This window comes from Scyliorhinus torazame, chromosome 13, assembly GCF_047496885.1.
Source record: "Scyliorhinus torazame isolate Kashiwa2021f chromosome 13, sScyTor2.1, whole genome shotgun sequence".
Taxonomy (NCBI): Eukaryota; Metazoa; Chordata; class Chondrichthyes; order Carcharhiniformes; family Scyliorhinidae; genus Scyliorhinus; species Scyliorhinus torazame.
Window position 1 is genome coordinate 211,892,661 of NC_092719.1, and position 12,568 is coordinate 211,905,228.

At 47.3% G+C, this 12,568-nt stretch overlaps 2 protein-coding genes across 3 annotated transcripts in view; one reads left to right on the forward strand and one right to left on the reverse strand.

Annotated features, from left to right (window-relative positions):
• The window catches only part of LOC140388596 (uncharacterized), a 102,603-nt gene extending 92,612 nt beyond the window's left edge, over window positions 1–9,991 (forward strand). For both annotated transcript variants that reach the window (XM_072473027.1, XM_072473029.1), the window contains exons 9-11: window positions 4,333–4,557; window positions 5,302–5,373; window positions 9,231–9,991. In XM_072473027.1, the coding sequence (XP_072329128.1) occupies window positions 4,333–4,557; window positions 5,302–5,373; window positions 9,231–9,688 (755 nt within the window). In that variant the 3' untranslated portion in view covers window positions 9,689–9,991. The remainder of the gene's footprint in view (window positions 1–4,332; window positions 4,558–5,301; window positions 5,374–9,230) is intronic.
• The window catches only part of LOC140388597 (uncharacterized), a 76,554-nt gene that overhangs the window by 22,406 nt on the left and 41,580 nt on the right, over window positions 1–12,568 (reverse strand). The gene's annotated exons all lie outside the window — the stretch shown is intronic.

Here is a 12,568-nt window from a genome sequence, read left to right on the forward strand (position 1 = left end):
AACATGTGTGCCCTGTCCTTTTATATATGGGTTGTATAAATGCCCCCTTGTGGTGGTGTCACCACTGGGTGTCTCGACTGCCCATTGGTTGTATCCTATTCTAAGTGTTCATTAGCTGTATGTCTGCATGTCACGATGTCTCTGGTGCTCCCTCTCTGTTATATTTTTTAAAAATGTTAGAAGCCACCTGCGCTAGCTAACTAAAGTCAGTTAGTGAACGGGGGTGAGGTGAGAGGAGGACTGCGGACGTTGGAGTCTGGATAGCAGGCTTCAATGGGCCTACGAGGCGAGCAAGAGGGGGTGGAGGGATGGATGTTGGGGGATGTTTTTGTAGGGGGGGTTCTTGGGAGGGGGGGAAGGGGTTTGATGTTAACAATGGACAGGGGCGGGTCAGGCTTATGGGGCAGGGCCCGGTGGTATGGTGATGGTGGATAAGAAAGGTGGGAGGGGGTGAGAGACCCCCAGTAAGGATAATCACGTGGAACGTGAGAGACTAGGAGGCCCGGTCAAGAGGTCAAGGGTGCTTGCACATCTTAAAAGTTTGAAAGCTGATGTAGCAATGCTGCAGGAGACTCACTTGAGGGTGAAGGACCAGGTGAGACTTAAAAAGGGCTGGGTTAGCCAAGTGTTTCACTCCGGATTTGATGGAAGGGCTCGAGGGGTAGCAGTGCTGGTCAGCAAAAGGGTACACTTCCAGATGGAGAAGGTGGTGGCAGATCAGGGGGGTAGATATGTGATTGTGACAGGGGCACTGGAGGGGAGATTAGTGGCGCTGTTAAGTGTATACGGCCCCAATTAGGACAATGTGGGATTCGCGAGGAAGGTGTTTGGGGCTATTCCCGACTTGGACACGCATGAGCTGATTGTGGGGGGGGGACTGGAACTTGGTGCAGGAGCCAAGGGTGGACAGATCACGGCCGCGCTCGCTGGTCCCATCAGGGGGGGCGAAGGCGCTGGCTGGGCTAATGGTGGAAATGGGAGGTGGACCCTTGGAGGTTCCTGCACCCAAGGGAACGGGGGTATTCGTTTTTCTCAGCGGTCCATAAGGTATACTCGCGGATCGACTTTTTTGTGGTGGGGAAGGCTTTGCTGGCTGGAGTCAAGGGGTCGGACTACTCTGCAATTGCAGTGTCAGATCACGCTCCACATTGGGTGGATATGGTGCTAGAGAAGGGGGCAGCACAGAGACCGGGGTGGAAACTGGATGTGGGGCTTTTGGGGAACCAAGTGTTCTGTGAGAAAATTGAAAAGATATCTTGATACACGCGGTTCACCGCGTTCTCCCACCTGCTACTCCGTGTCTTCTTAGCCCATCTCAGGACCATCTCTCTGTCTTTGTAGCGGTGGAACCTCACCACTATTGCTCGCGGTATTTCCCCTGCCTTCGGTCCTCTCACGAGGACCCGGTATGCCCCCTCCACTTCCAGGGGGCCCGTCGGGGCCTCAGCTCCCATTAAAGTATGGAGCATCGTACTCACATAAGCCCCAACATCCGCTCCCTCTGACCCTTCGGGAAGACCCAAAATCCTTAAATTCTTCCTCCTCGAGCTATTTTCCAGGGGTTCCAGCCTTTCTATGCACCTCAAGTAGTGCCTCGTGCGTCTCAGTCTTCACCACCAAGCCCTGTATCTCGTCTTCATTCTCGGCTGCCTTTGCCTTCACTCCACGGAGCTCCATCGCCTGGGTGTTTTGCGTTTCCTTCAATCCCTCAATCGCCAGCAACATCGGCGCCAGCACCTCCTTCTTGAGCTCCTCCACACATCGCCGGAGGAACTCCTGCTGTTCCGGGCCCCATACCATCTGGGCTCCCTCTGACGCCATCTTGTTTCTCCCTTCTCTTCTCTGCCGCTGCTCCAGAGGATCCTCCGCAATCTGGCCACCACTATCGCTTCTTTCCATCCACATCCGGGGGGGGACTCATTCCTTTGTCGCCTCACACTGAGTTTGGCCGTGAAAAATTTCCGTTGGGGCTCCCGATAAGAGCCCAAAAGTCTGTTAAAACGGGAGGTGCCGAAACGTGCGACTTAGCTGGTCATCGCCGCAACCGGAAGTCTGTTCTGATGAATTATAACAGCCATTTTTCCGAAAGGGCAACTGCCAAAAGTTGGTACGAAAGTGACATACTTGCCTGGAGGGTCTAGTCAATGGAAGGATGCAACTGTTATTAGTAGAGCAGGGAAGGCCACTGGAAAGCATAAACATTGGTTGAATGTACAGCATTCAGGGGAAGGAGTCAAGACAATGGATTGGGAAAACAAAGTTCAAAAATGGAGGGCACAGAAACGCAGTGCTAGTTCAGATAGTACATCGGATAGTGAACAGGTCCCCAGGAAACGGCCGCAAACTATTGAAAGGACATCCCACAGCAGAAGGGAAAGATCAAGCAGTAGCAGTACAGAACGAGATACCAGGCGTGAGAGGGGACGTAGTTTATCAATATCTTGGAACAGGAGGAGGACTACGAATACTAATAGGAGTGGAAGCCCACATGCACGTGAGATTTTGGTGGCTTCAAATAAATTAGATGAAAAAGTTATCAAAGAAGCTAAACATCAAGAATTGAATAGTTGGAGTGAATTTGGGGTATACACGGAAGTACCGGATAGGGGACAAAGGGCTCTATCCCACAGATGGATTTGCACGGAAAAGGTTCTTCCGGATGGAACTTATAAGGCAAAGGCCAGGCTTGTGGCAAGGGGATTTGAAGAAAACTTAGAAGATCAGCATGTAAGGGTAGATTCACCTACAGCAGGAAAGATTATTTTAAAGATCTTCTTGGCTCTATTAGCCACAAAGGCATGGGAATGCAAATCTATAGATATAAAAGCTGCCTTTTTGCAGGGGCATCAGCTCCAGAGAGACTTTTTTCTCCGTCCTCCTAAAGAAGCAGCTAACACAGAAGGGGTATTCTGAAGTTGAACAAATGTGTATATGGATTAAATTATGCATCTAGAGTCTGGTATTTTTCGGTAAGGTCAGTTTTGTTAAAGTTAGGCTGTTGCCAGTTGAAAGCAGATCCTGCAATGTTTTACTGGAACTATAAAGGAAATCTTTCTGTCATTTTGATGATGCATGTTGATGATTTTTGTGGGGTGGGACTAGTGATTTTGAAGCTATTGTAATCTCTGGTTTGAGGAAAGAATTCAGGGTTGGAAGTCAGGCTTCCGGTGCATTTAAATATATTGGACTGGAAATTGGACAGACTAAGTTAGGGGCAACTTTACATCAGCAATCTTATTTGGAAAGCATCAGCCCAATAGCAATTAGTCGTGGCCGAGTTGCACAAAAAAACGCAATGGTTTCAAAGATAGAAAAAGAGCAACTGCGAAGTTTAATTGGGCAACTGAACTGGTTAGGTAGACAAACTAGACCGAATGTGAGTTTTGATGTCTTAGCTTTGAGTACAAAAATGAATGATCCCAAAGTGGAAGACATAATAAGAGCAAATAAAGCGTTGGCCAAACTAAAAATGCAGGAGTGTGTTTTGAAGTTCCCGGTTTTAGGTGACCTTAGGCACTTGAAACTCATAGTTTATAGTGATGCGTCCTACGCAAATTTATGTGATGGGGTTTCAAGCGCAGGAGGTTTTATAAATTTCCTTTTGGGGAACAATGGTAAATGTTGCCCTCTTGTGTGGGAATCAAAGAAAATAAGGAGAGTGGTAGAAAGCACTTTGGCTGCTGAGACGTTAAGCCTTGTAGAGGCGGTGAATATGGCCTTTTATATAAGTATGATATTGACAGAAATTTTGGGATTAGGGGATTTGGGTAATATACCTATTGACTGTCACATTGACAATAAATCCCTGTGGGAAAATGTGCACTCTACAAAAAGTGTCAATGAAAAGAGGTTTCGAATAGACATCGCAAGTTTGAAGCAAATGTTGGACAGAGGTGGAATAACAAAAATTAAATGGGTCGACAGGAGCTATCAACTGTCAGACTGTTTTACGAAAAGAGGGGCGGGTTCACAGAAACTTTTGGATATTGTTAATGAAGGGCGCTTGTTTCTGTGACTGTTTTTTTTCCTCGTCCAAACAAAAGAAAAGGGGTGAAATCATGTGTGTGTTTTTGAGTTTCTTGAAATTTAGTTTTCACCTAATTATTTTTTTTTCTCCAAGGAAGGGGAGACTGTTAAGTAATGGGTTAAGAGACATTGCAATTAGTTGTCTCATTTATGTTAAGTATCCATTAATTGACACTGATATGTAAAGGGGCTTCAGGTGGCCTCTGTCAGGTGATGTATAGTTAGAGTTTTGTGCAAAGGCTGTTGGAATGAAATAAATGTGTGTTTGTGAAAAAGGAATATAACTTTAGACTCTTCATATCACAGCAACTAAAACGTCTAACATTGAGAAGATGTACACATCAGATCCTCAAGTAGTGAAGTCAGAGACAAATTTAAATGATGAGCCTTCTTTGAAGATAATGAAGATCACCAAGTATATGAAAAAATTAGAAAAGGAGAAATCATCCCAGAAAATGGATTCGCTAACGATGAAAAAGGAAGAGGTGAAAAAGAAGGAAAGACTGCAAATAAAGGACAGAGATAAAAAGGGTGAGTTTTATCTTACATTTAAGGAAAACTGTCAATGAAATTTTTAATTGGCAGTCGAGTACAAAATATGACTCTTGCAGCGTAAATATTTTTCTCAATATTAATTTTTTTAAATCTGCAATCAGGAACGAAAGCGCATGAAAATTTGTATCTTCACCCTCACCTCCAAGTTCTAATTGGTTGTCAGACCACATCACAACCTCCTGCTAAAATTGGACACGAGGTAAACCATATTCGAAGACACTTATTGTCACTGAATCCTCCTCTATCAACATCCTGGGGTTACCATTGACCAGAAATCGAACTGGACTGGCCTTATAAATACTGTTACTACAAGAGCAGATCAGAGACTGGGAGATTTGCAATGAATAACTCACCTCCTGACTCTCCAAAGCCTGTCCTCCACCTACAAATTACAAGTCAGGAGTGTGATGGAATACTCTCCACTTCCCAAGATGAGTTCAGCTCCAACAATACTTAAGAAACTCAACAGCATGCAGAATAAAGCAGCCCGCTTGATAGGCACCCCACCCACCACTTTAAACATTCACTCCCTCCACTGCCAGTGCCCACTGGCAGTAGTGTGTACCCTCTACAAGATGTGCTGCAGTAACACACCAAGGTTTATTTGACAACACCTTCCAAACCTGTGGACTCTACCACCTAGGACAAGGGCAGTAGATAATGCCTATTATCAATGTTTCGAGTATCTGTCCGTTACACAAATGTTTTTTCTTTTTGCAGGACAAATAAACTTTGGCCAAGAAGCCTCAGCATCAAGAAAGAAGGAACATACATTCCTAAAAAAGGAAACAGGTGGGAAACGACTGATTGGCAAATGCAGCTTGTGCATTAGAACATTCTCTAGAAGCCATGCAATTTCCTGAAATGAGCAAAAAGGAACAGAAATAGAACTTAATGAGACCTTAGGAGTAAGAGTAGGCCATTCAGCCCTTCAAATGTGTTCCGCCATTCAATGAGCTCATGGATGATCTGATTGTGGCTTCATCTCCATTTTCCTGTCTGCTCCCCATAACCCTTGCCTCCCTTGTCTGGGCATTGCCATGGGCAATGCACCAGGGAAGAGTTGTTTCCCATGCCTTTGTTCAATTGAAAAAGGCACAATGCCTGGACACATTGGGCTGGTTTCTCTGGCCTCCCCGCAGCTTGTCTCTCGGCGGCGGGAGGCGTCATGCCATTGGCCGGAGACAGGATTGTCGGGTCCCGCCGCTGTCAATGGGATTTCCCATTAAATCCACCTCACAAGCAAGGAAATCTGCGGTGGGGGTGCGCCATCAGTGGGATTGGAAGATCCCACCGGCATGAACACCTGGACGATCATGCTGGACATTGGGCGGGATTCTCCATCGTCCGACGTCAAAATCGGGAAAGGCGATTGGGCAGAGGATAGGTTCCAATGCCTAAATCACGGTCGGTGCCAATTTGTCCTGAAATCGCAATTCTCCATCAACTCCACTGCGGCGTCAATGCGTTCCGGAACGCACGTACAGTAAACACCGTTACCATGTCATTTGCAGGCCCGACCCAGTTTTCTCCGGGGCCTCCGTGATTCTCCGCCTCTGATGTTCTGAGTCCCCGACTGCACGGTTCACTTGTGCTGTTAAAAATCGTGAAACCAGCTGAGGGGCAGAGAGGGGATACAGAAAGTGTCCAACCTCACCATAGTTTGCTGAAAGTTGTACCGCTGGCTGGGGGGCTTCTGCCAGGGCCGGGGGGGGGGGGGGGGGGTGCAATAGCGGGGGGATGGCCAGTAGTTGGGCTCTGGGGTCGGGGTGGATGGGCATGGAGCACCATTGCTGCAGCCGGCAAGGCAGCCATGCAGCTACGCACACCGCTGACAGCTCACCGTAAACGTAGTGCCAGGAGGCGTATAAGGCCCCCTCCCCCTTCCCCCGCCAGTGCACCCCCCCCCCCTCCCCTCCCACCTAGGTGCCCTCTGGCCCCAGTCGACCCATCATCTGTATGGGCGTGCTCCAGCACAACCAGTGCCATCTTGTTGTCTGGGATGAGTATGTGTGGGGAGTGTAATGTGTGTGTGCGGCTGCAGCTTGTCAGCCTCCCGAGTGTCAACCACGGACCCGACGAATCCCGCACCATTTTTCATTGGAATCAATTGTGTTCCATGAGGCACCGGTGCTAGCCCCTTAATAGTAGCGGAATCGGTCCAGGTTTGCCACCAGTTTTTCTGTCATGAAAGTCCACGAATTCTGTGTTGGCGTCGATACATAGTCTCAGTGTCTCTATTTGCAGAGAATAGGGCCCAGCAAAGAACTGAGAGTAATTGTAATGGCTTATCTGGATGATCCACGCCGCAGGTGGAAAATGGGCTCACTGTGTGACTTCTGCCCTTCACTGGGGAGCAAGTCCCAATCTCGTGACCGGCCAACCAGTCTCAGCAGCACCAAGAGCTCAGCGGTGGGCACTGCCAGAACTGTAACTAGCCCCAAGAAGAAGGCCCAATGGATCCCTGAGTGGCAGATGGGGCTGGTGATAGGGTGGTGCGTTTTAGAAAGTAGTGGGTAGAAAGTAAGGGGGGGCATCTTATTGGGGGCTTCTCTCAATACACAAAGTGCTCACCCTGAAGACAGTAGAACTCCCCCCTCACTTCCGTCCCGCACTTTAAATTGCTTTTGTTTGAATGGACTCCCCACTCCCACCTCTTGCCCATGCCAACTATAATATGCAGCATATTATCGGTGTCAATTGGCGAGATAACAAGCTCAATTGTCCCTTACATATTTATTTACATATGATGGGCGGTGGATTGTAGTCCCTGCCCACCTACTGTTATGGGATAGAGCTGGAGGTGGTTGGGAGGATGGTTGGCTGGGCACCCAGCCTGGTTTGTGTGCACCCTACTCCCCTGCCAAAAACATGGCTGGTGGGGGCATGTAAAATCCAGTCCTATGATTCTCTGATTCTGTAATAATCTATGACATCCCCCTGTTGTATTAATGAGGGTGTGAATTAATTGTCCCTGGTAGGGGGCTGAGATACATTCCTGGTATAAATTGGCCGAGTGTGATGGAATACTCTCTAATTGCCTGGATGAGTGCAGCTCCAACAATACTTAAGAAGCTCAACAACATCCAGAATAAAGCAGCCCATCCACCACTTTAAACATTCACTCCCTCCACCGCCAACGCACATCCGTAGCCGTGTGTACCCTCTACATTGGCAAACCGGATGAGGTTTTTTTTTACTAGAATCAGAGAGTTTCAAGGCCACCGTTATGAGTACAGTATTTTAGACCAGATTTATTTATTTAATTGCATTTTAAGTTTCACCAGCTGCAAATACTAGGTAAGATGGTGGGGGGGGGGTGCGGGGGGGGGGGGGGGGGGGGGGGGGGGGGGGGGGAGGGGTTGAGGGAAGAAACTCCTGAACAGGGGCCCAAATGGCTGATGAGAGCACCAGCAATCACGGGTCAAGGGAAAACACTGGACTTAAGTTAACAAAAATGCTGGATACTACGACAAGTAGACATTAGGCTTGACATTCTGAAAGGAGATCAAACATCTGAAGATCTTTCTTCATCTAAACCTAGATATTTGTTGCGATCATTGTTGTTTCTATAAAGGGCTGATATAATCAAATATGTATCATAGAAGTGAGTAGACACTTAACTTGAGAAAGCTCAGTGAGAGTTTATGCTTTTTGTACAAGACACCACCAGGACCGAAGAAAGTAGGCAGGAGGCAAAGTGAATTAAGAAGTTAAGGTTAGAAGGCAACAAGCTTGAAGTCTTTGAGTGGAAAGCATGTTTGAGGGATGTGAGCTTGGGAATGAAGGCAGTAGAACAGGAGATGTTATTACTCACCAAGCTCCTTTAACAGAACATTACAAATCACTTTGAGTCCAATATATCTTCAGCGAAGAATGAAAACATTGTTAAAAAACAGTTGCCATTGTGGTATCGACAAATTCGCAGACCTGGTGTGTGTATATTGTTACGGTCAAGTAAACTTAGAGGATTTTTGCTTTTTTACAGACAGACTAATAACTGAAATGAAACCAATAGCAAAGAAAACCGGAATTTCATGTCAGAAAAACTGAAAGGTCAGGGGAAGATGGTAGCATTGTGGCGATGTAGCTGGGCTAGTGGTCCCAAACCCCGTGGGAACATAGGTTTCTATGAGATCCCCCGTCATTCTTTGGACAACTTTGGACTCCCACAATCCAAAGATGTGCAGGTCAGGTGGATTGTCCAAAAGGTTAGGTGGGGTTACTGGCTTTACGGGGAAAGGGTGGAGGCGTGTGCTTCAATAGAGTGCTCTTTTCAAGGGCCGGCGCAAACTCGATGGGCTGAATGGCCTCCTTCTGCACTGTAAATTCTATGATTCTTCTGAACTCCAGCAAATACAATCCTAACCAACTCAACCTCTCCTCATACGTCCGTCCTGCCATCCCAGGAATCAGTCTGGTAAACCTTCTGTGCACTCCTTCTACAGCAAGAATACCCTAAAGATTAGGGGTTGAGGGGGAAAGGGAACAAGGTGAGGAAATGTGATCAAAACTATTTTTGAGCATGGAGATTAAACAGAGTCATGGATGTGTTGGGCTGATTGACCACTTGTAACCCCTCTGTATTTCTGTGAGCTATTCTGCTGAATGAATATATCATTGACATCCTATTCCACTTTATATTTCAGAAAAGCAGGGGAAAACATTTGAAGTTCTCATCCGTGAAAAGTTGAGATATAAGCCGAAGAAATGCTACGGATGTGGCAAGATGCTCCTTGATGCCCAGTTGGTACTGAAGACACAAGATGTTCGTGAATATTATGGCTCTTGTCGAACAAAGCATCTTGCTTTTCAGGAGTCTAATGTGTACTTCCACCTACTTGAGAAATGTGTGGGGAAGAAATATGGGTCTTTTGCTCAACATAATTTCACTGTCCCAGATGCCGTGATGGTGTGTTTAACCAGCACCCAGATCACAATGCTGAAAGACATGAATATCATTCAGGATGCAGGGGACACAGAACCCCAAGACAAAATGGGGGAAGTTGCTTTTGGCCAGAGTAAGCCCGCCCAATGTGAGGAAGCTGAAGAGATAAAGATCCCCCCTGTCCTCAATCCCCGTCCCGCGTCCCATGTTAGCAAATAGTATTCCTCTGAGTTCTTCCTGAACAGTCTTCATAGTCATTTGGATAGTGACAGAAGCAAAACCAGGAATGTCTTAGAATCATAGAATTTACAGTGCAGAAGGAGGCCATTCGGCCCATCGAGTCTGCATCGGGCCTTGGGAAAGAGCACCCTACTTAAGCCCACGCCTCCACCCTATCCCCGTAACCAGTAACCCCACCTAACCTTTTTTGGACATGAAGGGCAATTTAGCATGGCCAATCCACCTAACCTGAACATCTTTGGACTTGTGGGAGGAAACCGGAGCACCCGGAGGAAACCCACGCAGACAACGCGCAGACAGTGACCCAAGCCGGGAATCAAACCTGGGACCCTGGAGCTGTGGAGCAACTGTGCTAACCACTGTGCTACCGTGCTGTCAAGTTCCACCATCGTTTGTCAGTTTGTGCATTTCGGTGGGCAATGTGCAAGGATGTTTGCTGTAGAAGGTTCCATCTCTGCTACTCCACTACTGGGCCGATATCTGGGGTTTGAGTATCTGTGTGTGTCTCTCTCCAGCTGGCACTGAAACTTCAGAGGCCAGGGGATGCCGCACTGGGACACCTCCACGGAAGAGAGCACTGAATCAAGCCTGCCGTTTATCCCTAACCGGAAGCCTGAGGCTTATATCACACAAATATCCAGACCCCCACCAATGCCCAGGTGATTCTCTCTCTTGCCGGTGGTGCAACACCCACCCGGTTCCTACTTCGCTGGAGTAGCTTTCCCAAGAGAGAGAATAGGACACTGCTGTTTATTACCTAACCAGCAGCCTGTCCTGAGTGAACGGGTTCGAATCGTTCAAGATGACCCTAGATTCTCGACCCCGGAATTAAGGTGAGGAATATCTTAACAATGACTTGGTCAGAGATCACTGGTGAGAGATTGAAGAATTGAAACGACTCCAATTATCAGCAAATCGAGGTTTATTGCAAAACCCAGGTCAAAATCATCAAACAGAAGAAATTATAATAAAATCTTAAACTCTAACACAAACTAAGTCTATTCAGGAAGTACTATAACGGACACAACGTAAAATCTTATTGTTACACAAGTTTAGCAATGGCACAAAACACAAATTAAGCCCCTGCCCCAAAGCCTCAACCACTATCAAAGTCAAGGGAGTTTCGCAAGCTGCTGCAGGGTACTTACGGTCACAGGCTGCAGGAGGTCAAGTCGAAGGTGGAGAGGTCAAGCCAAGAGACCCTCAATCGAAACACAGCCCCTTTTATATCTGTTTTACCTGGCTTTTTCCTGTGTTCGGCAAGCCCCTTTTGCATTGAATCCATAAGGTTTAAAGTTCCCGCAGGTCCTGCCCCCTTTGAGCCGGTCAGACCTGTCAAGATGGGAGTACCTCCCCTAGGTCCGCCTCCAGTCTGCTTTTTGAGATAACGAGGTTGAGCTCCCTTGTGAAGATTTTCAAAGTCTTCCATCTGCTCCGGAGATCGCTGCTATGTTGATGAGGTGTTGATTGGATTCTGCTCTGGTGGAGGCAAAGTCATTTACATCTGCATGGGGCTATGACCATCCCATTGTCCTGCTTGCAGGCAGGCCCCTTTGTGTATTCCCGTGCCCCTTTGTCTGTGTTTTAATCTTATCTAGTTGTCTGGCTCCTTCTTCCTTGTAGCTCCTAGGGGGGGGTTGTAAATACCTATGCCCCATCTCAGCTCAGCGGACCAAGCCTGCTGGGAAATTTGGTTACGTTCCTTTGGCTGAAAAGTGTCCAGTTTACAGTCTCTGGGTTTTATTCTTGGGCAGTCCAAAAAGGGCCGAATTGCCCAAAAACCTTACATTGCACAGCAACGGAATGCAGTTTTGCATATCATTCTTGCGGACCCTGCATCTGTGAGCAGATAATCTGAATGATGGCAAAGGCTTCTGTCGGTACCACTGCCCTTGGCCAGACATCTCATGGATCCTATTTGAACAATGTTTCTACGTGTTCCCGGTTAATTGGAATGCTGTGCCTGTTCGGGCCTTTATTGATGACTTCTTATGATGTTGAACCCTTATTCCAGCCTTTTCTCTGCATTGCCGCTTTCAGTCTCCTCTGGCGCCACACGCCTTGCATACATTCTGGGAAGCTGGGCAATTCCTAGCTGCCTGGAGGAGAGACTGCACCGCCTGCATTGTGGTACAGACTCTGTCCATCCAGTTTGGTTTGATACTTGCTTTATCATAGTTCTCACATGCTATAATCTTTGGGTTGGCCCAAGAGGTCTTTTTGCGACACTTCTGTTGGCGTAGATGGTGTCACAAACTCGATTATTCTGTCGGCTAGCTCGGATGCTGTAAATTTAAAATCATGTCCCTCGCCTCTGCATCTACTTATGAATTGTTCAATGCTCCCCATCAGTTGTTGCCTAAAAGAGCAAGAATTCCAGATGGTGGGCGTGATTCTCCAATCGCCCGGCCACGCGTATCTTGGCAGCGTGCCATTCGCTGGTGGCGGGACCTCTACTCCCGCCGCTGGTCAATGGGATTTCCCATTGAAGACACCCCACACTGGCGGGAAACCAGCGGGTGGGGGTGCGCTGCCGGCGGGAAAAGGAAATCCCAGTGGCCGGAGAAATCCAGACAACGTATTCAGAAGTTAAGCTTCACTCGCAATTGATCTTCAAGTGTTGAACATATTTTATCCAAATTTTTAAGAACATCATCCAATAGATCTGAAGTGTTCAGTTTGTTGGAGGCCTTCATCGCCTATAGCAATTTTAATCTTTATCTTTTTAATCTGAGGAACAAATGTGCAGGGGTTTATACGTTCTATACGTATTTTTATATGTTCTCTGTTCTGCGGCCTGTCAGGACTTATGGCTTCCTGACTTGCAGTACCTCTCCTGGCCACAGCATGCTAATTGAT